This window comes from Corvus kubaryi, unplaced genomic scaffold (assembly GCF_017639235.1).
Source record: "Corvus kubaryi isolate FWS band 111438036 unplaced genomic scaffold, C.kubaryi_AGA036_p1.0 64987, whole genome shotgun sequence".
Taxonomy (NCBI): domain Eukaryota; kingdom Metazoa; phylum Chordata; class Aves; order Passeriformes; family Corvidae; genus Corvus; species Corvus kubaryi.
The window spans coordinates 69,951-97,424 of record NW_024581668.1 but is presented as its reverse complement, the minus strand read 5'-3'; the positions used below and the strand labels follow the sequence as shown (position 1 = coordinate 97,424).

The following is a 27,474-nucleotide window of genomic DNA, read 5'->3' as shown; positions in this document are numbered from 1 at the left end:
TTTTCCAATTGAGCCCAAAGTAACTCAGTCCTCTTTACAGATAGAACCATCTTGTAAGGATTTTTCTGATTTTCTACTTCCTTTTAGTCCCCATCAGTTTTATGCTGTTAAACAAACAGCCACTCTTTTGCTCATGTAAAATGCCAGACTGATAGCCCTGGAAAATGAAACCCTTCAATCAGAAGTAAAAGGTGCGGCACAGGCCACAGCAATCAAGCTTCCCAGAGCATCTTGCCAACATATCTCAGCCAGAACTTATATTTCTACCCCCGTAAATATGAAATCAGTTTGGTCTGATTCAAATGATCCTGAGCTTCTCCCTAGCAGTCACCAAATAATGGCAGCTGTGAAAGTAGCTACTACTATGTGGATACCTGCCCACTAGGAACTAGACACACCACCACATCATATCACACAAGTCAAACTGAAGGGTGCTGGCCAGGGCTGTAATTCAGCAGCTCACCTAAAGCCAAAGACAGCCTACTCACTACAGCTTGACCAGCTCAGCCCTTTTCTGCCATTTTACCATTCTGATTTCCTGCCTGTTCTCTTTCACAGCCAAAACGCAGCTTACCAAATCCTTCAATTCTTTGTTAGAGATGAGCTTTGCATCCTTTATCTTTCAGTTCCACAAAGGGAAACATATAGGTGAAAGCTGCACTAGCAAGGTCTGGGAGCTGAACTGAGCTTATCTCATGTACATCAATAGGCAAGATTCAAAAGGGACCCATCAGGAAAGGAAAACTGAAAGGTGATTTGAAAGGAGAAAGAAGAGAGGGTTGGAAAGAGTAAAAGTACAGCAATGAGTAAGGACAGAAGAAACTGCACAGGGCTGGGAAAAGGGCCACTGCACACAAGGGAAGAGAAATGATATGATGTATTAGTGACAGAACAACAATGACACATTGGAAAAATGACAATGTGTATAAAGATTAAGAGTAGGATGAGAAAAGATTAATGGTGTGAAGAGACAAAAATGGAAACTTTAACCTTCAGAGAGAAGACAAAGTACAAGGTAAAATGAGAATACAACAAAATAAAGGGAAAAGAGGAGAACTAAACTGGGAACATTCCAGAGGGAAAACTGGAAAGGACAGGAGAGGGTACTACACTGTACTGGACACGGCTATGAAGGAAACTTTGTGCACTTGAAAGTGGGGTTACTCACTGTGGAGGATTCCCTGTTTCTCTTCCTGAGTACAGGCCCCTCAGCACACCTGGGCAGCTCCTCCCTGCAATTGAGAAAATTTGGGTAGCCCTGTCCCCTTCTCTACGACATCACATCCTACTCTATAAAGTCAGTAAAAGTGCCAAGTATTTACCACGAGAGTTCAACAACAATGGGAAAGAAACAATAAAGCTATGCAAACATCAGAAGTCACCCTGTCCTGGACAATGGGAGAAGGGAGAGCAGTTTGTGCTGAGGAAGCTGCACTGAACTGGCAGTGGAAACAATGGCCAGACATACTGATATGGAAGATCATCTTCACCAAACAACAATGAAACCAACAAGTAGGATGCATAACACCACTACAGAAAGTTTAATGAAACCCACAGGGCAGATTTCAAATACCACAGTATGAAGTGAACACATTCAGGGTATAATGACAAATTGAAATGCAGACTATGTCAGACAGGCTGAAAGTGCTGGAGTAAACAATTGCCCATTGTGTGGATTTGCCTTACACTGGACGTGTAGCGTGGGCTGCAGTTCATATACCCCATGAATTTAGTTCTGTTCATCTAACCCTTTAAACCCTGTTATTTAAAGAACTGTTCATACCCTAACTGAAAAGCATTAATTCTCTGATTCAAACACTGCTGAAGTTGAAAATCCTGTTATTATGTACACGATTAAGTTTTCCTTATCATAACGAAGATTAATTAGCAGACAACCTTCATAAGGATGGGTTTTTTCTGTCGCTCCCACCATGCTGTCCATCCTCATCGTTGTTCCTCCCCCCCAGTTTTACCCTAATCATTTATCACAGTAAGAAAATAAAAATAATTACTTGTAAAAACCTTTCAATGATAATACAGTTTTCCTCCCTGAGTTATGGAAAATAGCATCAGAATATTATTTAAGATTCTGTGAACTAATGAATACACTGAACTGATAATTACACTAGTATCTCTTGCTTCTGTATCTCACCGCTAACACTGCTAAACGCCTCCAATTCCTTTTGCATTTCTATGACTTTTAAAAATAATATTAGAAATTCAAACTGAATAACTAACTGTGCCTTAAGGCAAACAACACACTGAAACGCAGAAGGCATAGTTAAGTCATAGGCTTCTTGGTCAGACACAGTAATGCACATCAGGGGAGGAAACCCTAATTTGTTTTAAATATCTTTCTTCTTCCTCCCACTCCATCCACCAACACTCATATCATATATGGGCAGTGACTAATAATGCTGAAATTAAAGCACGCCAAAGTACTGTCATGAAGAAAATGACTGTTTCAATATATTTTGTTATGAAGGACAATGGCAGGAGAATGGTTTGCACTGACTGCAACCCCTATCAGGGCGGATCAAATATGCTCTACTTATTCCTGCCATTCAACCACAGCCTTAAAAAGGGACAGCTGCTAAATAACTGGGACAAATAACGTGATACCCATCAGGACAATCGGAAAGAGAACACAAGTAGTCTCTGCACAGAGCACATTCTTGGTGTTCATTCAAACCCTGTTTAACAGCTCAAAGAGAAGAAGGTTCAGATCCTACCAAGCACAGTGGAAATCAAACCTCCCAACAAACGGCAGCAGCCTGACAAATTGTTGTATTTGTGTCACCTACAGATAGCAACTCACAGCTTCAGAGATATTAAATACTCACACAGATGCCACAAACACATGTATTCCCAGTTTCATTGGAAAAGTCATGTCAGTAATATGGGACAAGAAGAAATACAAATTCCTTTTCTCACCAGGACATCTATCATCATCTCTATGTTGACAACTACTCAGAAAAAATCAGTTGCCACACCAGGGAAAAACACTTTCCAGTGAACTGTTAACAGGAAGACTCTAGTGCAGAGTCAAGACTCAGCTTTGCATAAGACAGAAATCCTGAATGTTCAGCTTGCCTACAAAATCGGAAGAGAACTTCTATGTAATTGATGGGATTATTAGTTTAATTTATATACACAGATGTTTTTGACTACCTGAATCAGATCTGCTCAATCATTTGCATTTCAGACACTGAAGGGAACACAGCAGAGGGACAAAGTGAAGAAAGGCAAACCAGAGAGTTGGCCCTCCTGCCCCCCATAAACATTCCTGCAGAAAGTGGGAAGCTTTGCCTGCAGCTATCAGTTATCACACTGACAGAAAATAATTCTTCTAAATGAGAACCAAGTGTGTTCTGACACTGCGTTGTAGTCCAAAAGCAGTGGGCAGATCAGCCTAGTGGGCTTGATGCTGCTGATTGTGTGACCAGACAGTCTGAAACCAGCCAGAGCTTCTTCCATTTCTGGATGCTGCTGGCAGGGATCTGAAGGTCAGGTAGCTGACAAAAATCAGGACCATTTTATCATAATAGGCTGAGCCACTAGTCACAAACTAAAGCAATTCTCCTTAGAACATTATTTTAAAAAACTGAGGAGGAGGAGAAAGAGGAACAGTACAGTTATTCCCAGTGCTCCTACTCATCAGCTAACATACAAGTCAGGCTGAACTACACAACAGAATCTTTACTGCCTAAAGACAGCAGGGTGAATAAAAGAACAAAAAAAACCAACCAAACAAACAAGCAAACAAAACCACCAAACAAAACCCCCCAAAAACTTTCTTTCTCCTAAGCAGAAAATATAAATTATTTTCTAGCCACCCATTACTAAACAAATGAATTGCAAGATGGAGTATCAAACAGGGTACAAGAAATAACAGTATCCTGGAAAAAATCCAGCATTGTCTTCTACAGCTGCTTATGTGAGGTTAACAGGAGGACTGACTTCTATTGTGGGAAATGCCCCACTCAAATCTTTTGTGTTCATTTTTGATTAACAGCTTTAGTCATTGGGGAATTATCAGCAGCTTGGTAAAAGTTCAAAGCCCTTTGTGTGAAGAAAGATGGGTAAATGGTTTGGAGAGGAGGGGAGGGTACACAGTGAGGGAAGAAAGGAACTGCACAGAGATGGACGAAGAGGCAAAAACTGCAAAGAAAGGGTACATGATACACAAAAAAGAGGGATGATAACGGTAAATGAACTATGACCTATTTTAACACAAGTTCTCATAGAGGTATTCACAGAACTCTTGATGATAGTGATCAAGAGAAAGGTAAAGAGTAGTTTCCAGGTACTAAAATATTAAAAGAATTTGAAACAGGAGTAATAATTCTCCTGGTAGGACTTTTGTCTTTGGGCAGTTGCAATTACAATAAGGAAATTATAAGATCTAAGTAAAAGAAGGTGTATTTCCTAAGATATGTGCTCTCAGTATGCTCCATATTATGAATTTGTCTTTGTAATTCACAGGACACTACAGATAAGCAAGAAAAGAAACAACAAGCAAGGAAAGGAACAAAGGCATCAAATGAATAACAAAGCAACACATAGAAAATACCATAACATGATGAAATATATTAAGTCTTACCATCTTGCTAGTCCACACTTTTTTTAGGTTCGGAGGTAATGCTACTGACCAATAGAGCTCAAATGGTCTAAGCACACTCATAAAGTCGTTTTCCCCAGCTCTCTTTCAGTGAAAAGCACTTTACTGTTCCTTTAGCGTGAACTATAGGGAACAACTGGGCAAGTGTTCCCTGCAAGAGCATTTCTGCTATAGAATTTGTTTGCGAGTTGGTCTGAAACCATCTAGCTTTGCTAACCTGCCAGATACATAAGGCATTATCATCATCTCCTAAAGTACTGAATGAAAGAAAAGGGCAAGAAAGAAACTGAACAGTTTCTTTGTTCACGTCATTGCTTTAACCGGATCATTTGAGGCTTGTTCTAAGACGCCTGAAACTTTTATTGTTCTCTCCAAAATTTATTTATAATGTCATATTTCAAATGGATATAAAGGCAGCTTTGGAAATTCCAGATAAACTGTACACTTGACATTTTGAATTCAAAAGAAATTGGATTACAGTTCAGTTAAAATTAAGATACAATTGGGCTATTCCTTTAAAAGGCACAAGCCTTAACAGCAGTGACATCCTGCCATTCCTAGTGGCCTCATACATCACAACAGAAAATGCAGGGTAAAGTTTTTAGCTCTAAACAACTGACATAATAACTTATTGATCTAGTCTAATATACTGAAAAAAATGGAAACCTTATATTTCTCTCTTTATTAATGCAATCAGCCTGTCCAAGCAACCAGGAACTTTCACTTAAAGGCTCAGTCAGGACAGATCATAAACACCTCTGTGACTGTAACAGGATAAACCTAGTGAGCACACAGAATCCTATCAGATTTCTAAGATCAGGATCAAAGATACCCCAGTGGGCATGGTGTCAAATTTGCTACCCCAGTATGGGTTCCACTGTCAGCAGCAGGATTACTAACAATGATTTCAGTTCAAGCCAACGGAGCACCCAGATTCCCAGAATGACTGCTCAGTTCTGACAGCAAAGTCCAGACTTCTGTTTTGCCATGCAAGCCACACCTTTCCTTGTTTTCTACAGCAATACTCCATTGCCTCTCACTCTGCCCAGCCTTTCCCTACTCTCAAAGTGACACTCGTCTTCTGAGGTGTTGCAATACCCCTAAATCCCACCTTCCCACATCCCTACCAAAATACCTTTCATCCCTAGTCCTTACCACAGTACAGGCCTACAGGATACTCCTACGTCCTCTACCCCTTCAAACATGAGCACATTCATACAGATGCAGCTCATGCCATGGGTCTCCCAAAACCTGCACACAGGCACACAAGTGCTGTCCAGATAGTCAGCACTGGCACCTTGCTGGCAGCACACTGTAGCTGTTAGGTGCTGACAGGAAAAATTGTGATGCAAACCTCCTCTGGCTTGTGGACCATATTCTCTTGCCTACTTAGTTTAGAGTAGAAGTTTCACCAGTGCTGAACCAGCTGAAAAACTTGGGCCAAAGCTTTTAAAACTACAAATCATTATTTCAGAGAAGGGACAAGAAGCAAAAGAAAAGCTCTGGCATCCAAAACCATTACTGAAATCTGTATTCATTCAATAATGACACAGGCCACTTTCCTGAAATGCCTGTAATTGTGGCAGGGATAAAAATTCCCCTTTGGCACCTACTTGGTACAAAATGAAGAGACACCTTGCTTAGGTGACTGGAAGCAATGGAGCTGAATGGATACCAGTGCCCTGTCAGCTGCCTTTACATTACAGATAACAGAGGAAAGAACTACCATCAGTGTGAATACATTCATCACTACTAAAGGAACAAAACACCCCTAAAAACCTAAGAAACATCAAACCTCAAACACATTTTTTCCATATACGCTGTCCTCTCTATTGGAAGATGATGCTGATTTTTTTTTTCTGAGGCACTGAAAGGTTTGCTGTATAACTTACGTTTCAGCATAGTAGGATAAATTAAAAAAAATTATTAGAAAGAGCAAAACTCTACAGAAAAATCAACAGAGAGAATGAATATATGTTTGTTTCAGAAGCTTTCATCGTTTATTTTCCTCAGGCAAGCGTAATATGTAAGGGTTACTTTTAATGCGAGAAATAAAATTCCTACTGGCTACTCTCCGAATGCACCAAATTTAACAGGAGGTGACAGTTGTGCTGATTTTCTTGCCATTGCTTTACTATCAGAGCTTATCTTGTTTGACAGTGTCCTAAAGATACAGACCTAAGACTTCTGGAAGGCGAAAAAGAAAACAGGAAAAAAGAAAACAGAAGAGAAAATAGAAAACAAAATATTTTAAACTATGCACTCTACATAAATATTCTTACATATTAGTTTTAACCATTTTAAGCACTTCATCCAGGTAAAACTGACCCACTAGAAAAAGAAGTTTAACAATGCAACTGACATTGATTCTATTGATGCACCATTAATATATTTATGTTTATAGAGTATGTTTAATGACAGCAAACATAAAACCATAAAAATTATCCTTCCGTTTTAAGGAAGGATAAGCTAGTTAAGAAACTAGCTCATTAAATTTACAGCACATTTTGATGTTTTGGTGAACGACCAGGGTAAGTCACACTGATCCTCTTAACGTCAGAAGGGAAGTCCATAAACTTCAGAACTCATTAGTCTGGACTGTTCCTCATTCACGGGATGATACACCCTTCAAAACAATAAGCAAAAGGAAATGCAGAACATAACTAAGAATCTTTCTTAATAATTATATCCCAGAAGGAAAGACCACAATGTGTCTAATACACAAAACACAGAATTAAATTCCTGAGAGGTGTACAGCAAGTAAAAAAAACAGAACAGAAAGCCACTTTCAGTTCTTTAAGTTCCCTGAGTCCACCTGTTCAAGTACTGAGAGAAAATGGAAAACCAGAATTTCCACAAAATGGAAACGGAAAACCAAAATTTCCACAAAACTAAAAATTTTGATCCAAAACCAATGGCTTAGTTTTGGAGTTTTTGGGGGGAGGGAGAAGTGTTCTTTATTTTAAATAGGAGAGCTAGTCCTTCTTGTTGGAACAGACAATAGGAAAGAGCAGAGCTACGAGTTCTTGCATGTTATGTACCTTTTTTCCTTCCAAACCCTGCACAATTATTTCACATCAGGCTTTATTAGTCTGAATCATGACATCATTATGTACAGAGTACAGATCACTGGCACAATCCAGATCTACTGCCTAAATTGCTCTGAGAATAGATATGATAAGTCATGTTTTTGAACTAAAGAAATACAGCCTTCTCAAAGAATGTGTAAAGAGAGAATTCTTTTGTTAGCTGTCAGGGAGATTTTGCTATCTCTGTTAAATATATAATGGTTAGTGTCATAACGAAGATCAGCCATCGTGTTATGGCATTTATCTTCATGAGTGAAGAGAGGAAGGGCTACTGTGATTTATTCCGTCTCTCCTCATGAGATGATTAATGCCATAAGAGATTAGTCTTCAGTACTGACTTGTACACAGAATATAACACAGGGCTGGAGTGGGATGCTAAGCAGTTTTAATTGCCACAAGTTTGGAAGCCCACATTACTTACATATGGCACGGTTGACAATTAGTCATCTAAGATTTTCAAAAATAGGAGAATATTTTGCAGCTCACTACCTCATATCCATTTTGTGCCATTTATTTGTTCAGTCCTTCTTAGCAGTCTTTCCACATAGTCCCTTCCCCCATCTCATCACCTAAGTCCGCCCACACTTGTCCTCTTAAACACATCATTTATTGTAAAACTGAAGTCCATACTAGTGGTTTATATCAATTTTTGGTAGCATCTGTTTAAAGGTTTAAAAAATACACTATTTAACAGCTATTACTAAGAAACATTTGTCACAACACAGGCAGATTAGAAAGAGTATATAATGGCTCTGTATCTAAGTTTGTATAAGCTTTCCTCAAGATATGAGAAAAGTTATGTGCTCATCTCTTCCCAGGGACCTTGTAAAATAATCTGACCAACCTAAACTGAAGGTAATAATTTTTCAAAAGCTTATAACTTCGGAGAAATGCACACAAAATGTTTTGTTAACATGCTGCCTGCTTCTTCTTATGGAAGCAAATACTTCAAATAATACTGTAGTAAAATAAAAAAAAAAAAAACCAAACCAATAAAACAACAAACCAAACAAAATAACCACCAGCATGATAAGCAAAAGTTCTGTTAAAAAGGGAAGAATTCTTTTTCCCCAAAACCGAACATGAATATTCTGCATTTTCTTAAATCTCCTTTTCTGAATACTGCTAAATCAAAAAATCCCTTGATATAAAAGGCTTTTTTGTTAAAACCAGCAATTCCTTACCATTGGTGTACATCAAACAGAACACTTTATTAAAAAGCTCTCATGATAAAGTGTTATCTTTATCTAGGCTCCTCAAATATTGACTTAAACATTTTTATCAGGCTGTTAATCACATCCACATTCAACATGAACAGCAACTGAGACCAGTCCTGACAGCCAGGTAACAGGGCAACATTATGGCAGGGAAAAAGTATTGTGAAAGCTAAGGACATTTCTTATTGATGGTAAGTGGATAGGAGAGAAAAATCAATGGGTCCTCATCAGTACAACTGTCTACCAGCTGGATGCTGATCTTCCTTAGAGATTAAAACCAATAGGAGCAATCACTTGGCACAGGTGAACAAATTCAATAGTACCTCCAGTCTATAAAGAAGAAAAGTGAACAGTGAATTCAAGGCTGGAGTTCATGAAGAGACAAAATGCTGATTGTTAAACCAACAGTTTGCAATCAGATCTTGAAACAAAATACAGAACATGTCTTGCCCCATGGGGGTACGACCTGAAACTGTTCAGGATAATCTGCAACTGTTGTGAAGGTTCCAAACTCCTGACTCTGCCTAAAGGAATTATTTCAAGCTGCAAGACTGGCTGACCCCTCCAAGTCAAGCTGGACTGGACTGACCAGGTTACAGTACAGTGTGAAATGGCCATCAGCTACACACATCATGCAACTACCAAAAGCCAGGATCACAGCAAAGTAATTGGTCAACAGAGAGGAATCACAGAGGATTTTATAAGGGAATATAAATGCAGAGACTTCTCATAAAACTAGGCTTCCTGTTCAAGACAGGCTTCTTTTTTTAAGGGTCCCTAATATCATAGCATATTTCTTATCCTAAGACCCCTCACTACACACTGAACAGATCAAACTGTTATCTATCAGGATGGTAACTGTAACCCAAGGAAAGCAAACAGAGAGTAAAACATGGCTGTTGTACAGTATATTCTATCATGCATTCTTTGCTTTTTCTATGAGAAACAACATAGGTACACATAAAGATCTGAGTCTTCCCAAAGTCACATCTCCTCAGCAAATGTAGCACTAAAAATTGTCAGCTCCTAAGAAATGCTACTGGCAAATAAATTCGATGTATATGGGATTTATGCACATAATTTTATATTTAGTGTTTTAGAAGTTGATAATAATACATTTTAGCTGTATGGAAAAATAATCTATTTTAGCTGTAGGGAAAAATTACAGTGCCTCAACTTGGGCTTCTGGTGTAACTACCAACCTCATACTGTACCCTTGAAACAACCAGAATCACAGAATCACTGAGGTTGGAAAAGATCTCCAAGATCATCGAGTACAACCTTTGACTGAACACCACCTTGTCAACTAGACCACAGCACTAAGTGCCACGTCCAGGCATTTTTTGAACACTTCCAGGATGGTGACTCCATCGCCTTCCTTGGCAGTCCGTTACATTACTTAAACATATTCCAGTAAAAATTTTCTTCCTGTTGTTCAACCTGAACCTCCCCTGGTGCAGTATGAGGCCATTTCCTCTTGTCCTGCTGCTGGTTTCCTGGGAGACCATTCCCCACCTGGCTGCACCCTCCTTTCAGGTGGTTGTAGAGAATTATAAGGTCTCCCCTGAGCCTCCTTTTCTCCAGGATAAACACGCCCAGCTCCCTCAACCACTCCTCATAAGACCTGTGGTCCAGACCCTTCCCCAGCTCTGTTGCCCTTTTCTGGACATGCCCCAGTGCCTCAATGTCTTTCCTGTAGTGAGGGGCCCAGAACTGAACACAGGATTCGAGGTGTGGCCTCACCAGTGCCGAATACAGAGGGACCATCGCTGCCCTCGTCCTGCTGGACAAAAGCTTTCTGATGCAGGCCAGGATGCCATTGGCCTTTTTGGCCACCTGGGCACACACCTGCTCATGTTCAGCCACTGTCAACCAGCGTCCTCAGGTCCTTTTCCATTGGGTCACTTTCCAGCCACTCTTCCCCAGCCTGTGGTGCTGCCTGGGGTTGTTGTGACCCTGGTGCAGGACCTGGCACGTGGCCTTGTTGAACCTCATATCACTGGCCTCAGCCCACAGATCCAGCCTGTCCAGATCCCTCTGCAGAGCCTTCCTGCCCTCCAGCAGATCAACACTCCCACCCAACTTGGTGTTATCTGCAAACTCACTGAGGGTTGACTTGATCCCCTCATCCAAATTATTGATAAAGATATTAAACAGGATGTCTCCAATACTGGCCCCAAAATGAGCCCAGGGGAACACCACTGGTGACCAGTCACCATTTGAATTTAACATCATTCACCACTGCTCTCTGGGCTCACCCATCCAACCAGTTTTTAACCCAGAGAAGAGTGCACCCATCAAAGCCATGAGCAGACAGGTTCTACACAAGAATGCTGTGGGAGCCAAGATCGAAGGCTTTACTGAAATCTGGTAGACAACAACCACAGCCTTTCCCTCATCCACTAGATTGATCACCTGGTCATACAAAGAGATCAGCTGGGTCAAGCAGGACCTGACTTTCCTAAACCCGTTCTATTTGGGTGTGATCCCCTGGTTGTCCTGTATGTGCTATGAGATGGCACCTTCCCAGACACCGAGGTCTGGCTGACAGTTCCCCAGATCCTCCTTCCAACCCGTCCTGCAGGTGGGCATCACACTGGCCAACCTCCAGTTCTCTGGGTTCCCCCTGGCTCACCAGGACTGGTGATAAATGATGGAGCAGCCTGGCTCTTCCAGCGGCTCTCTCAGTACCCTGGTGTGGATCCCATCCGGCCCCACAGACTTGTGAGTGTCAAGGGGCACAGCAGGGCACTGACTGCTCCCTCCTGGGTTCCAGGGGGTCAGTGTGCTCCCTGTCCCTGTCTACCAACTGAGCAGGCCACCTGCCTTGAGGATATCAGGTCTTTCTGTTGAAGACTGAGGGAAAGAAGGCATCAAGTACCTCAGCCTTTTCCTCATCTTTGGTTACAATGCTCCCCTCCACCTCCAATACAGAATGGAGATTTTCCTTGGCCTTCTTTTTCTTTTTAATGTATTTATAAAAACACTTCGTATTATCTTTCACAACGGTGGCCGCATTGAGCTGTAGCTGAGCTTTCACCAATCTAATTTTCTCTCTAGAAGACATGATGACATCCTTGTACCCTTCCTGAGTTGTCTGCCCCTATTTCCCAGGGTCATAAACTCTTTTTTTTCTCCCCAGGTTCCAGTGAAAGCTCCCTATTCAGCCAGGCCAGTCTTCTTCCCTGATGGCTCATCTTTTAGCACATAGGGACAGCCTGCTCTTGCGCCTTTAAGACTTCCTTCTTAAAAGTATGTCCAGCTTTCTTGGACCCCTTTGTTTTTAAGTGCTGTTTCCCAAGAGGATCTCTGAAGCACTGTCCCGAACAGGCTGAAGTCTGCCCTCCAGAAGTCCAAGGTAGTTTTGGTGAACTCTTCCTTACTATGCTGAGAACTGAAAACTCCATCAAATCGTGGTCGCTGTGCCCAAGATGCCCTCGGACCTAGAGTCTCCACTGGGAGATTCTAGGAGAATCTCTCCAAAGCAAGAATCTAGATTATTTTTTTTTTATTGTTGTTGCTCTAGTAATAATATGGGAAAGATAATTTGAAACCAATTCTGAAAAATTCTAACAGGAGATCTTATTACCAAATAAATGAGAAAATAATTCAGATGACAAACTGGGTTTTTTTCAGTTATTTCAAAGCCATTACTTACCATTTCAACAACACTCCTTTAGCCAAGATAGACCATAGCACAACTTGTTCTAAAAATAAACTGAATGTAACATCATGTAAACATAGTATTTCATTTCCAAGACAAAGGCCCTGTATTTTATAAAGGAGAGAAGACAGACTACTTTTTTTTAATCTTAGTGTTTCATTGAAATCCTTATATTCTTAAAGTCTGAGAAAAATTCAAATTTTAAAGATGAAGGTTGGGGACTTTAGCTGATGATATAATTAAGTAAAATGGTAGTAAAATTAATAAATAAACACATTATTTATGACTTTATCACTGAATTGAGAAAGTGGGGTTTTTTCCTCATTTTTTCATTGTCAGTCAGATTTATTGTTTTACTCCCCTCAATATCTTTGCTATTTTATTTCTCATTGGTACAAGAACTTCTCCATTTTCTCCACTGCTCCCCAATGCAGTACAGTCATTTTTCTCCCCAGGATTACGTCAGTATCACCCAGGCACACACTCGTCTCACCACGACATGCCAACAGACATAAACCCAGTTTCATTCTCTCCTAATCCCAGAAAATGTATTCAAGTACTCGAAGTAATAAGCTTCATAACTATTATCATGTATGTATGGAGCATTTCAAACCTCTTTTTTTTTTCAGAACATTAATTCTCAGAATGCTTTTCCCAGATCCCCTCCCTCTTCCTCCACACACATATCTTTCTATAAAATTAACTTCAACATTTGACAACACTTGAACTAACACATGAAGCTTCTTGCCACAACAGTTCCAACAGTGCTGATAACAGCAAACAAGTGCAGTGTTTTTAAAATTTTCTTAAACCTTTTCTCCTCTTTGCAGGTCATGCAGAAGCATTTTCCAATCACCATGCATATATACCAGCCTCCCTTATCCAAGCTGCCACTTTTGTGGATCTGGCTCAAAATGAAGACAGGAGCATTATTTCACTCTATTTAACATTTCTTTAAATAGCTTGAAACATTTTTCTACAGCTCAGACCCTAATATAATGAACTAGCACAAGAAAATTACAGTAAGAAACTGAGTCTGTCCTCATCAAGGACAGTTAAAATTGACTAATACCGACAGACATATTATTTTCATGGGGTTTTTTTTTATTTAATGAAGTGTTATGGATTCTGAGAATTATAGAACCATAGAATGGTTTGGGTTGGCAGGGACTTTAGAGATCATCTAGCTTCAGCGCCCCTGCCTTGGGCAGGGACACCTTTCACTAGACCACATTGTTCAAAGCCCCCTCCAACCTGGCATTGAACACTTCCAGGGACTGGGCATTCACAACTCCTCTGGGCAACCTTTTCTTGTATGATGACAAAGTTTTGATAATGTGTCAAACAGTCTATTTCCAAGCAAAGTAGCTAACCCTATGAATTGCTGGAGACAGAAATGTCCTGTTTTGCAAAATAACAATTATTTAATTAAATATTAATCTACAAAAAAACCCAAAAACCAACAGGTTTCTGAAGAAAAAAATTATTTTTTTGTTACTATTTTATTTATTTTTATTAAAGTGTCTTAGTTTTTTTTGGTTGGTTGTTTTTTCTAAACAGTTTAAAAGTCAGTAAGACAATGCTTTTCTGGTCTAACTTTCAAAATCCATTGAAAACATTTTTAATCAACTGTTTTGACTCTATTACTCCAAATTTTTTACAGTTCCCCATCTTCTATTTAATTTTTCACTGTGTAGTTCACAGACCACCTGAAAGACTACCTTTCTGGAGTCCATGAAACACAAAAGCTAAAATTGCTGCTCAAACACTGACTTTATTCTCAAGGCCTTTCACTCTGCTCACTCCCATAACTGTTACTCTCTTGCATTACACCCTGCATCCTTCAGTCAGTCATGCATCTGTTTGTTCACACTTCTCCCATATTTATACTCCCTTTTATTGGAGTATTGGAAAACTCCCCAGACAGCCATATGAGAGTTCTGAAGCCTCCTCCTCAAGTGCTGATGCTTCTGGGACGGGAGGCTAAATTAACAACCTACAGTGGTTGCAGTGAACATCAAACATTTACTGTGAAGGGCTGATCAATAGCACAGGTACTGAAAAGCTCCTGTGGAGGTACTTGGTAAATGCAACAGTTGCCACCGATACACATATCAAAAGCATGCAGTAACTTGCACAGACAGAGATAAAAATCTCCAAGTTTAACTTGTGAGGACAGAGCCCTCTACTTTCAAAGTGCTTCTACAAATCCAAACCAGAGCTGTTTTAACATCACAACCACTTCGTGGGGCTCACTGTCATTGGAACACTGTTATTACAAAGAGCAGGAAAGATCCTCCCTCATAAGACAACTGCAGCGTTCAAGATGGCTCAAAGCAGTAATTCCATTTTCTTTCAGTGTTTGCTCCTTGGGAGCCAATCCCCTGCTCTAAAAACCACAGATTTCACTAACAGACTTCTTCTAAAGACAAGGGACATCAGCCCAAGACAAAGTCATAGGGTTGGTTATCCCTGACATTCCACTCAGATGGGTAGCTCTCATTCCAAAAGCAACAGGGGAAGTTGGCACTGAATCAGCTGATCCCTGAACACTGACTGGAGGAACAGGATTTCAGCATGAAGAATCTGACTGCAAGATGAAACAACCACAGAACCGGGCCAGCCCAAGAACTGGAAGCAGCATCCATTTCTTGCTACTGATAATTGTCTACACAAAGGATGCTGAGGCTCATTATGGGCAGATCAAATGTCCCAGGAATCTAGCCTTTTTTCTGTGATTCTCCCAGTCAGTTTCACAGGCCTGTAACCCAATACTTGAAAATCTACATATATAATCATATATTTATATATATTTTATACATATATATAAAAGATTAGGACTGCAAGTCAGGAATTCGAGGGACCACATTAAAAGATTTAATCCTTATTCTTCCCTCCCACCAAGTATTGCCTACTGGGATATCTAGCAAAAAGCACTTTAGCTGCTGCCCAGGAGGGCACCTTCAGGAGTGCACACTTATGCAGCCATAGGTCATCCTGAAACCAGTAACAAAAAGCTATTAACATCTCTTTAATAGTACATCATTTGAAGATTTCTTCTACAGTGAATTCTGAGCTTATTCCACACCTAGATGATGAGCCTCACTACATTATTCTACTTTTTAATTTTTAAAACAGAAGATGTGTGCTTGCAAAATGTCTCAAAAATCTGCATTACGAATGAAACAAATTATGGAATAGATTAGAATGCATTAAGCACTACTACTCTACGTACAAACCTGCTGCAGCACTGCCGCATCAAACTCTCAAAAAAAAAAAATCAAGAGACTAAGTCCAAAATACCTCAAAAAACCAGAGAATATGAATGAGAACCATTAACTGAATACAGAATTCTCAACCTGTACAAGAAAATTGATGCTTTCTGTCTAGTCACTGTCAGAAAAAACATATCATGCATCTGAATTCTAAATCATACCCACTGGACAACTTTTCATAATAATTTTATTTTCTTAGTTCTCCCATTTTTTAAAGCAGAATGTAAATTTTCACTAAAAGAGCAGATTCTGGAAAAGGCCAAACAATTCATAGTTCCCATCAGCCATAAAAGTTACTAATTTTATTGATTTCACAAAACTAAAACTAACTTGGGTTGTATGACTTCTTTTCAAGTCTTAATAGACAAGGTGACCTTGAGGCCCTTTCCAAGTCCACCTTCTATGATTATCAAAGTAATCCTCTAATTAAGATGCTTTTCTCAATCTAAGCACCAAGGTCCAACAAGATTCTCATTGGTCTTACCTGTCCAGAATTTCTAAATGACAGAAATGCCAAATGAGATTAAAGAAGGTAGTATGAAGAGAGAATGCCTGGTTTTGAGATAGCTGCCAGAATCTTGGTCCAGAAGAATGACAGCAGGCTATGGACAATAAGAATCTATTTTTTTCCCATTACCCCTGCTAGGTAATATTGGCAGGCAGGCATAGTGACATGGAATGCCACATGCTTCTCTGATACAGCAATGCCAGCAGGTGATGGATAACTGGGAATTTTGAGGCATAAAAAGAATTATAATTTCTCTAAAAATAGGTATCAATAGATATCCAGTTTAAATTTATGGGGCTGAAAAAGAAATAATCAAACCAGATGGTATCACTTAATGAAAAATGAAGTTAAATAATTTGGCGATACAACGATAGTGGTAAAGCCTCATCTTCTATAAAAAGAAGGTTCAAGTCACAAAAGCAGGAACAAATCATATAGGACATGAATTTGACTGTGATTTACTAAACTATAGACATTTCGTAAGGCATCTCACCAAATACGTGAACCACTACATACAGTTAGGCAGGTTCTCCAGGCTGCTAAGAGTCAGCTGAAATGGAATAAAACTTTGACCTTCAAATGTTTGATATATACTTCAGCTAAGGCTATCTTCCCTCTCTAGATGTCAAGCTACACAGGAAACTAACTAGGATAAAACAGTTACAAACCCTGACTAGAATGATTCATTAAATTCCTAATTCTGCCTATAAGATCTAAGCAAATTCACAAAAAAGAAAGAAAATAGCCTTGAGTTCTCCAAAGCAAATAACCTAGTAGGTCAGGATCTTGCCTCTCAAGAAACACTTCTGAAGTTGTAGAGGTTTAGGAAATGCTGTTATCTGTAAGTCAGACTATGCTCTATAGGATGAAACTGGCACCCACAGGATAATGACCTTTAGAGCTCACCCTCCACAATCACTGAGGAGATTCTCATCACAGGCTTCTCTAGACCAAGCTATGTATACAGGAGGACAAGCTTCAAAACACAGCATGTAATATGTGCCTTCTAAATAAATTACATTCTGATGATCCAAAATCATGAACAATAATCTAGAATGTGACCCGGAATATCTTCTACACAGAACTGCAGCCCAATCCTCTAATGAGTCTGATGATTCCAGAGTAACAGACTGAACTGTGGCTGCTGATCCTGGCAAATGCTGCCAGACAGAAACAAAACTCGATGCTCCACTACAAAGCAAATCTTCTGAGGTACAAGAGGGCGCATCGGTCATAACCTGCAATGCAAGAGCTGGATCCCATTATGTTAAAAAACTCAAGGAAAAGGTCCTCCAATACTGAGGAAAGTCACATGCCAGGGTCCACAGATTTTGTCCTGCTGAGCTCAAGAAGTTAAAGAGAGCTGAACTCTTAAGTCAAAGGATGAAAACATCAGATCACCCAGAGATTCCTGTTCCAACATCAGAAACACCAGGGCTTGCTTGAACCAAAGTGAATGGAGTTCCTCTAAACCCGTTTAACACTAAGTGCCATCCCTAACCACAATCAGTGCACTGACATCAGAGAAGCTCCAGGAAGACAGCATGTGCTGCCAGATGGCTTATCTGTCTCCCGACACTCCTGATGTCTGTGCTAAAGCCCTATCACCATTCAGAAAGTTGTAGGTCATCCTTTCAAACCAAGATTAGCTGCAGGAAATAAGCAGGCACTTCACTACCATTTTACATTCCCAGGAACTACATATCCCAAGACAGGAACTCCAGCAACAGAAAACTATCTGGCAGGACTTCTCAAAAAGAGAGCAGCAGTACATCAGTAAGCTGGGGTTCTTCAGGGAGGGTAATTGTCATTCAAAGTTGGTAAGTGATTAAATGGACCACTTATGACCAATCTGTTACACTTGAGCAGCACAAGAATTTGCTACCTGAACTCACAGGATGAGCAAATGGGCTGTACCAGGATGTGCTGCTTATTGTTCTGCCTTTGCATTGGAAGCTGACCCAGAGTGAAGGCTAAGATGTTTGGTTTCTTCAGTCTGCACGTTCCTCAGAAGGAGGATTTGCTCAAATTCATCTAGAACCCATGGAACCATAATGAAATAATTTCCACTAATCACATCTTCTCCCAGGTCTTGATAGCACAAAAGGAGGCCTCTATTTAGTGACTGCTATTGACAGGGAATACCAAGACCATCAGCATCACACCCAGCAAAACAGAAAACACTTGGAAGCTTACAACATTTAAAAAAAAAACCAAAACAACAACAACAAAAAAAACCCCAAACCACACCAAAAGAAAAACAATTACTTCAAAGCCAAGAGGTCAAGTTTAGCACATGATTCTCCACATGACTCTAATTTGCTGATCACAGTATAAAGAACAAAAGAAGCTCCAGCAGGAAGTTCAGTAAATTTGGCTTTTCAGCTTGAGAACAGCATGCTACCTGGTCCAGACTATGATGCTGCAAAGGCATGGTTTGGATCCAGGGAATTGGTGAAACGGGCTGTCAAATCCAAAGCTACCTAGCTGTGAAGGGTGGTAGGGTCTTGAGTGTGGTTAGTGGAAACTATTTCACTGTGGTTGCACATGCAACTGACCAAATCTACTCTTGGAAGAAGAAAAAAACAGATCAGTTATTTCAACAGAAAATCCAGTGTAACAGGAAAATATTGGCTCTTCTACAGACAAGGGTAAGACAGAAGACATTGGAAACATTCACTGTAACAGGCAACACTAAATCATACCTTAAGGCACGGAGAACACCTGCACACTACCAAGGAATGCTCATAGTTAGGTTCTTGTTAGGGTTTTCTCCCATGTTACCCTGCTTTGACAGAAGTAATGTGACATTACTGAGAACAGGTCCCACTCCTGGGGAAGGTTGCTGCCTACCTAAAGGTCTGCGATGCCAAGGGTTAAAGGGCTGTCTCAAAGAGTTGGAATCTCATTTCTCTCTATCTACCCTAGAAAAACACAAGAGGTGAGCTGAAATAGATGACATTGTAGAACACCTTTTAAAATAAAAATACTAAAGCTACACTTATTAATTCACACTAACAAAATAAAATATTGACAACTAAAACCAGACAAAAAAAAAAAAAGTGCAGGTTCAACCTTGTCTAACAACTGCAAAAATTACTTTGAATAAAACAAACTGGAGGAAACCCTAGAGCCTACCAAACTAAAATATAGCTCTTCAAAGCAGCATTAATTGTGGATCAAAGGGAAAGGCCATCAAAACTTCCCAAGCTACAATGTTGCTGCATGTCTGAAAAAGAATTAACTCAGAACAAATATGGAAATAATAGCAGGTCTCTGTGAAGCCAACTACAAAGAAATCCTTAATACCATAAAACAAAGCTATGTCAAATTTCCCATTTTTAAAGATATACAAAGCTCCTTTAGCACAGTGCTTTAAAACATTATTTAGAGTAACAAAATCAAAGACTTAACATAAAAGTCAAAGGGATTATCATCAGTGGTCTAGCTATGGCAGAAGTTACTCTTCTACTTTTTTGTTTCATTTGTGGTCTTCAAATATGAAGATGCAATACAAAAATACTTCCATACTTCAACATGATCTGCTTCAACTACACTATCTCAGCATACCAGATGAAGCAACAATCAGTTTTTGGACAGCCAGCCACATTAAACAGTACCATGCAAGCTAACAGTTCCAATGGTTGGTTTTCATGGTTTTTTCCATCATCAGTTTCCCTAATTAATTGGCATAATTTTCTTAAAGTTTACAAGAGCAAGCAAACAGCTCCTAGTTAAGAGCTGGATGCTGTCAGGTGACTACTGCAAGAAACACAAGAATTAAGACATGAATATTACTCACCCAATATGCACATGTCACCTGAACCACAAGGACTCTCCATACAACTGTAAAGCAGTAAGTCTTCAGTAACACAAGAAAACCTTTCTTTCAGAACAAAATTTGGAGAAGAAAGAGCAAAAATACTAAAGAGGTGATCCAGCACACAAATAACCAAACAAGGACTACTGTTCTCCTTCTTGGGATTTTCTTCCGCTTTATTGTCAGCTTGTGACAGAGACTTAACTGAGCTGCATTTCAAAATACCACTTACAGGAAAGAGGAAAGGGCAATAATAAGGGCAAGCTATTAATAAAAAAAAAAATCTTTTCAAAATGTTACCATGAACTATCACCCTTCATAGGCAGACGCTCTATGCTTCTGAGCCCTGCATTCCCAAAGTGACTAGTTTCCACTCATTCTGTCCAGGCCTTTGGTTCAAAGTTCTACAAATAACAAAGGATCATGTCTAGAAGTCAAATGATAAAATTTGGATCACTGCAGCATACTTAAAACTGTCATCAGGTCTTATGTGGCACAGTATCCTTGGGCATATTTTGTTCTCAGTATTTCTCTTTATGCAGAATTTTATGACATTAGATTTTTAAGAGGCAGAATTCACCATTTCAGGACTTCTAGCAATAGCTTGAGAGTCCTTGTGAAACTGAACGGATAGAAGATGTTTCATCTGAAAGGAATCACTACAAATTGCTCTAACTACTCAAGTGTTTAACCTTTCTATACAATTTTAATGAGTCCATGTATGATCAGAAAACAACAATACGGCTACATCAAATGAGGATCAACTAAAAGACAGAGGAAAGACAGGATTCCTCCTGCCTTGAAAGGTTTTCTTTTGTTCTCATTCTTTTAAGTGTTCCATCTTAGTCTACGAGACACAAAAAGCAGAAAACTGGCATGGAGATAATGCCCAGGTCATACAATAAGCACTGCTGTAGTCTCCTGCAAAGTACAAAGTGAGTTGACATATCAGGTCTACATCAAAGATATGCCCTTTGGCAGGTTGTAAAGACAAGTTGCAATTTTGTCCATAAAAATGTGTGTTCTACAAAATGGGCTCTGTAACATGAACTGTTAGTGGTATGCCACCATTCCATCGATCCTGCACATGCGTTCATTTCTCAGGAATGCTTGTAAGCTGGGCTGTGTCTTGCCCTAAGATAAGCAGACTTGCATGAGGAAAAAAGCAGCGTGTCACAGACAGAAAGATTCGACTCTCTGCAGGAGACTTCATCCATAAAATGCAAGTTCTGATACAGGACATGCCAGTGGCTCCTGCTTTATTGCCTGTATCACATATTTACAGCAAGAGATTAATATAATGGGAGTCCTTTCCTGCTTATATTTTAGAAATTAAGGGAACAGCTTGAAAAAACACTGCATTGCGGGAACTTAAGTTTTCAAAGACCCCTTAATCAAATACTGAAAATGGGTAAACACAACACTGACAGTCAGTTTGGAGCCTCACCACTTACACATTACAATGTGTTTTAAGACTGCCATGTAATACATTTTTCTGAAGTACTTCTGCTTTTTTCATTGTGAATATGGGAAATGGAGAGCTGTGAAACAATTTCAGGCTCAAGTCCAGTTTTTGTGCTCCTTTTTATCCAGAATTATTATAGAGTACAGCACATTAGGAGTTTCAATACAGATTGAATACAGAGACATGACCGTATCAATTTCTGTCGTAATTTCTGTGAGAGAAGTAGTAACAGAGAATGAGTGAGGCAAAAGTGTAGCCACAGAAGGAAGATGATTTTACGACTGCGAAACAGAACTACTACACAGACACTGTTGGTATCGTAACTACCTCTCCCACAGATTTCCTGAACAGCTTTGAGTAAGGTACTTAATCTTTCCATGTCTCAACTCCGCATGGGTAAAGCAGAGGTCAAGATACTTAACCTCATAGGCATGTTGCAAGTATAGAAACATTTGCATTTGGGAAGCTACTGGGTGCTGCTAATAATAGCTGCGTACGCACAATTGAAACATAAAATAAAAATCTGCTCCAGCACTGTTTGAAAGGTGTACAAAAAATTAAGTGAGGCACCTCACTACAAACAAAGAAAACATAATTATAATTCTGCAGCTCTAGTGAGTGAACTTAAAATAGTTGGGAAACTGGCATGCAAGTACATCATTTAAAGTGTGCATTGTAATATATGGACATGAACAACAGACTGGAACAGTAATACCAGCAAAATTATCAGTATCATTTCATACTTTTAGGACTTCACTTTGAAAGCCTAATATTGTTGCAATGTAAGGGCTTTTATAAAAAATCTACAATGTAAATATCCATACAGTTGCTCTATGTATTAATTCACTCTCTTTTTCCTAAAAATAATTCAGCAGTATACAATTTAACAACCTATTGATCTAGGTAAGTCATGAGTCATTTTTTGTGCGTAGGTATCAATCACTTCATTGTTTACTTGTCTGTGGAAAAAATTGATTTAATCAAACCTTGCAGTAATACATTATCGATGTATCTCAAGAAAACAAAGTCATAATGAACCATCAGGGTCCTAACATAAAACACTGTAAGGAGCAGCAATTTTGGCTTCAATCTTTCATTGTGATTTGCAAACATATGTGACTATATACAAAAAGCAAAGACCAGTGAAAGTCTGTAGTTAGTCTGAGCAGCAGCACATATCATTCACATAACAGACTTGGGACAAGCTCTGCAGAACTTGGCAACCCCAGGAGGCTGGACAAAACCACACTGTGGACCTTGTGTATGTATCTCCACCACTTATGTACAGCAGTGTATCATCTTACATTCTACTTGATTTTAGCAAATCATTACTCTTCTGGGGGGAAATGAGAGGTGGTAGAACATCATGAAAATAAGACTCTTAGCCCTTCTCCACAGCAGTGGCTCAGCCTTTGTTCTCCAGAGGCTTTAAACTTTTCCATGTATTAGACCACATGGGAATAGCAATTTTACTCAATACACAATAAATTCCTTTATGGACATTTGTCAAACAAAATACAGCTTACAATGGTAACTGTAGCACCAACATGAAAGAATAAAGTTAGGATAGCAATTGATGTATTTTATAGACTTTTGAATGCATGTTCATCAGCTTAGAGCACGGAGAAACAAGTACCGTAGCAACATCTGCTGCCAAAACTATTTTGGCAAAGGTGAGTGAGTATTTTACTGCAGTAAAACTTGTGTTACAATCATGAGAAATAAGAGCGTACAGTAGCGACACCATATCAGAGCATCTTCACTAATGCTGCATTATTACAAAATGTTGGGGGATGTACAATGAGCCACACCAGAATTTAGCACTGCCCAAGCCTACGAGAGTACCTCGATACAGCTTTACAGAGACATCTATAGGTAGTGTCTGTCTAATACCTTATAATTATTTACGTAGGAGAGAGGCTGAACTTCCTATCTAGGAATTCGTATAACGAGGTGAAAACATTTTTACAAGGTAAGTGCTTCACAAATACACTAAATAAATAATAGTAATAAGGTATCATTACCCACTACCAGAAACAAATGCAACACTAGTAATGGCATGTTACTTAAACAATTCAGTCTGTATCAGAGATGAATAGAAAATAAAGTTCGTGTAGATACAAAAAAGCAACGTAGCCAGCAGCCTATCTTTCCAGCTTTGTCATCTTTCTACGCACTCGGCTGGAGCTGAACCAGACCCAACTTTGCAGAAGACACGCATACGGACGTGTACAACCATACGTGCTGCACTGTGCGTAACTATTTGTTGTAAAATTCCTAGAATGGAGAGAACCCAGACATACTCCGAAACAGAAAAACAACATAAACAATGTGCTCTGTTACACTTAGCAAACAGTAATACAGTATCATGAAAACAGATACAGTAGGGTACAGACAGTTTCTTAATGAAGTGGGAATGGACCGGGTCTCCAGAGCCACGGAGCCTTTCCAGAAGCGGGTTACATTGCCCTGGATATTGCCCGGCTCGGTGGTGGAAGTAGAGAGGGTGAAGCGAAATCCCAGGACAGAGTTGTTTCTAACGCCCCTCACCCCTGTCCTGTCTGCACTAAAGGGATGGAAAGGCAATTCCCGGCTATTTCACTTTTCCCTAGATTAAAAGGAGGGATTTCCTCGGGATATCTGATGCATGAACTTTGCAGAGATAGACGCGATCCCTGGGTATTTACACACACACACACACGCAAAAAGAAGAAAAGAATAGAGGCATTTCCTCACGCACACACCGCGGAAGGGGACGTAGGTATTTCTCCTCTCCAGGCAGGCGGGGACGGGCGGCAGAGCCGCGGGCTGCCCGGACCGCCAGCCCGGCTCAGCCGGGCACACGCACCCGCACCCTCCCGCCGCTCCCGCACGGGCACTCCCGCGCTTCTTCCCGCTCTCTCGCACACACGCCCCGGCTCTCTCTCCCTCGTTCTCCCTCTCACTCGGAGTCCCTCGCACACTCTTTCCCCCAGACTCGCTCACACGCTCTCGCTCCCTCTGTCTCTCCCCCTCCCGTCCCGCCCCACAGTGGCCCCGACCGCCGGCAACAAAGCGGCGGGCGGGCAGCGCGCCGGCGGGACGCGCTCACAGACACACACACACACACACACACACACACACACACACAATGCTGCCGCTGCCACCGCGGCACCTACCAGGCGGGCAGCCTCGGCCCAGGTGCGGTCCTTCTTCTTCCTCTTGTCTTTCATGTTTGCATCTCATTGAGGTGGTTCGGGGGGGGGAGCGGGGGGAGGGCGGACCGGGAGTGGGGGGGGGGGCCGGCGGGGGGCCCCCCGGCCCATGATACCGCGGCCCCCCCCCCCGCCCCCCCCGGGGCGGGCGGGGCGGGGGCGGCGGAGGAGGAGGAGGGTGGGGGGAGAGGCTCCCCGCGGCGGCGGCACAGCTGTGACAGCTTGAGGGATGCTCCGCCGCGCTCACAACAATGCGCTGTGACGTCACGCGGGGGAACCGCGCCCGCGCCCAACATCCCCGCGGCGGCGGCGGCGCCCCCCGCCCCAGAGCGCGCCCGCCCCCCAAGCCTCGCGAGAGCGGGGCCGCGGGCCGGGGGCGGCGGGGAGGGGAGCAGGATGGCGGGCCGGCCGGCGCCGCCGCACTACAACTCCCGTGGTGCTCCGCGGCGGCTCCCCGGGGACGCGGCGCTGGGGGCGCTGCCGGGGCGGGGGCGGCGGTCGGAGGTGGCGGCGGGGGCGGCCCCCTCGGCCCCTTCTCCTCCCTCTCCGCCCTCTGCCCGCTGCACGCCGCGCCGCGTTCCGTGAAACCAGCCCGAAACACCGCCCGGCCCTCCCCCGGCGTGCGAGCTGTTCCCTGGCTCTTACTTACGGCTGGGGCAGTCCCCCGCCCCTGCGGTGCCCGCCCGTGCCCTCCTGGCTTCGGCCGGAGCCGCTGCGGGAATGTGCCGAAGCGAAGTCAGCCCCAGGCGGGCCGGTGCCAGCGCGCTGGGACCCCGCGTTAGCGTTTCAGCTCCTCTTCTTGTCGGAACAGGAAAGAACATCTTGTTCCAGTGTGTAAACAAAGGGAGTTGATGTGCTGCGCTCGTAAAACCGCCGAAGGAGGTTTTCTTTAATTGGATGACCCAGGATTAAGATACCCACGAAATGCGGAGCGAAGGGACTTGGCACACCTTCCTGAGTTGCAGGATATTGTGATGCGGGGATTTTCCCCCCCCTTGTTTCCTCCCCTCGCCCAGATATTAAACTGCATTAGGAATATTATCGAAATAGATTAGGTATTTTTTTGTTCGGATTGAAACGAGTTAGAAATTATTCAAGGTTTTCTGTATCCATCTATTCAGTGCCTGCTCCCTCCTTTGTCCTCTCAGCAGCACCCGTGTTACGCCTTGCCTTCTTCCTTTGGTAACATTAAACCTTATTTCTCCGTGAATACACAGTTTAGTGGGGGAAAAAAATCACGCCCAACTACCACAATGCTTAGCCTGTTTTATCAAGAAAAGGTCCAGGGCAGCCCTGAGGACCTTCAGCCCCTCAAGGAAACCTGATAGCATCCCCCAAACACTCTAAACGAGCAGTCACATAGCCTGGTGTTTTCGCCCTTCCTTCTCATATTTATGTTTTAGTTGGAAATGATGCACGGGGATAGCACCTTTCCAGATTTCCTGATTCACTCCCACTTACATAAAAATATTAAAAATACGAGCAAAACAAAATTCTATTAAAACAGCTGCTTCTAAATTTAGTTTTGATTCCAGCCTGTATAGTATTAAGCAGAGGATTTGAGTATGCCTCAGAAATGTTCTTGAGAAAAATGTTGCAACTGCAACGTTTCAGGTTTCACAACGAGGTCATGCAAAAATTTTTACAATCAGCCAGCTGTTGAAACAGGTACATATTCGTTTGTTATTTAATGAATGCTCTCTTTGTCACCTTAGTAACATTTAGACAGTAGCTGTTACTATCACTTCTCTGTGTTCTGTGGTTTTGACTTCATTTTCACCTTTTTATGTCTCTATTTCAAATTTTTTACATTTGTATTTCCTTGCCTTTAGTGACTTTGTATTCCAAATCATACAGGTTTTATGCCCATCTCATCCCCCATGCTAAAAGTCTGTAATAATTGAGTACTTCATTACAACTGCCTTAGAAATACCTTCATTGTTTTCAGTATTGAAAATGCAACAAAATAAAACACCATAGGGACATTTATTAGTCATTCCCATCATAACTGCCTGTTGGAAGACTGAAAGAATGTTCTGCATTAATTCCCATCTATTCACAGGTAGCTGCATCATGTACGTAACATGAACTTCTGTTACTCACGAGACCTCTGGTGTTGCAGCAGTGGTGTTGGACAGAAAAGGACATTTGTTGGGAAAAGAAGTTCAGTGAGCCCCTAAAGCTAATCTGGCTTTGTGGATTTTTTGGTTGGTTTGGTTGGTTTCTAGTATTGTCTGCTGCACTCAGGATTAGACTTTCTTTTGGTATTTCTGTGGACCCCTGGAATAATCTTTTTAGTTCTATATCCTTTCTATTACAATGGTGAAGAAACAAGACCAGTGTCATGCTGTCATTTAATTTATTTGCATCTTTCCTACACAATCCAGATGCTCCTAAGTCATAGAATGGTTTGGGTTGGAAGGGACCTTCAAGATCATCTAACTCCAACCACTCTGCCATGGGCAGGGATGTCTCCCACTAGACCAGGTTGCCAATGCCCCACCCAACCTGGCCTTGAAAGCTGCTTCTGTTGTTCACATGGAAATATTTGGGAATCATATAGGGACAGGTAGTGGCACTGCCTTTGCTGGAGAAAGAAAACCTCTTACACTGTTTGCTGT

The 27,474-nt window shown here is 41.3% G+C and overlaps 1 protein-coding gene and 1 long non-coding RNA gene across 4 annotated transcripts in view; one reads left to right on the top strand and one right to left on the bottom strand.

Moving 5' to 3' along the window:
* The window catches only part of LOC121672814 (putative Polycomb group protein ASXL3), an 87,074-nt gene extending 61,160 nt beyond the window's left edge, over positions 1-25,914 (bottom strand). Inside the window, exons 1-2 of one of the 3 annotated variants that reach the window (XM_042045714.1) lie at positions 24,818-24,889; positions 1,169-1,232 (exon numbers count right to left, since the gene is read on the bottom strand). Coding sequence is in view for 1 of the 3 variants with exons in the window: in XM_042045713.1 (XP_041901647.1) it covers positions 24,818-24,871 (54 nt within the window). In the remaining 2 variants the exon portion in view is untranslated. Of the gene's footprint in view, positions 1-1,168; positions 1,233-24,817; positions 24,919-25,498 lie in introns of those variants that run through there. The other 2 variants (XM_042045715.1, XM_042045713.1) reach the window with 2 other exon arrangements.
* On the top strand, positions 24,311-27,187 carry LOC121672815. Its single transcript, XR_006019003.1, has 2 exons — positions 24,311-24,839; positions 26,916-27,187. It is a non-coding gene; the product is annotated as an uncharacterized LOC121672815 (long non-coding RNA).
* The last annotated feature ends 287 nt before the right edge of the window (positions 27,188-27,474 follow it).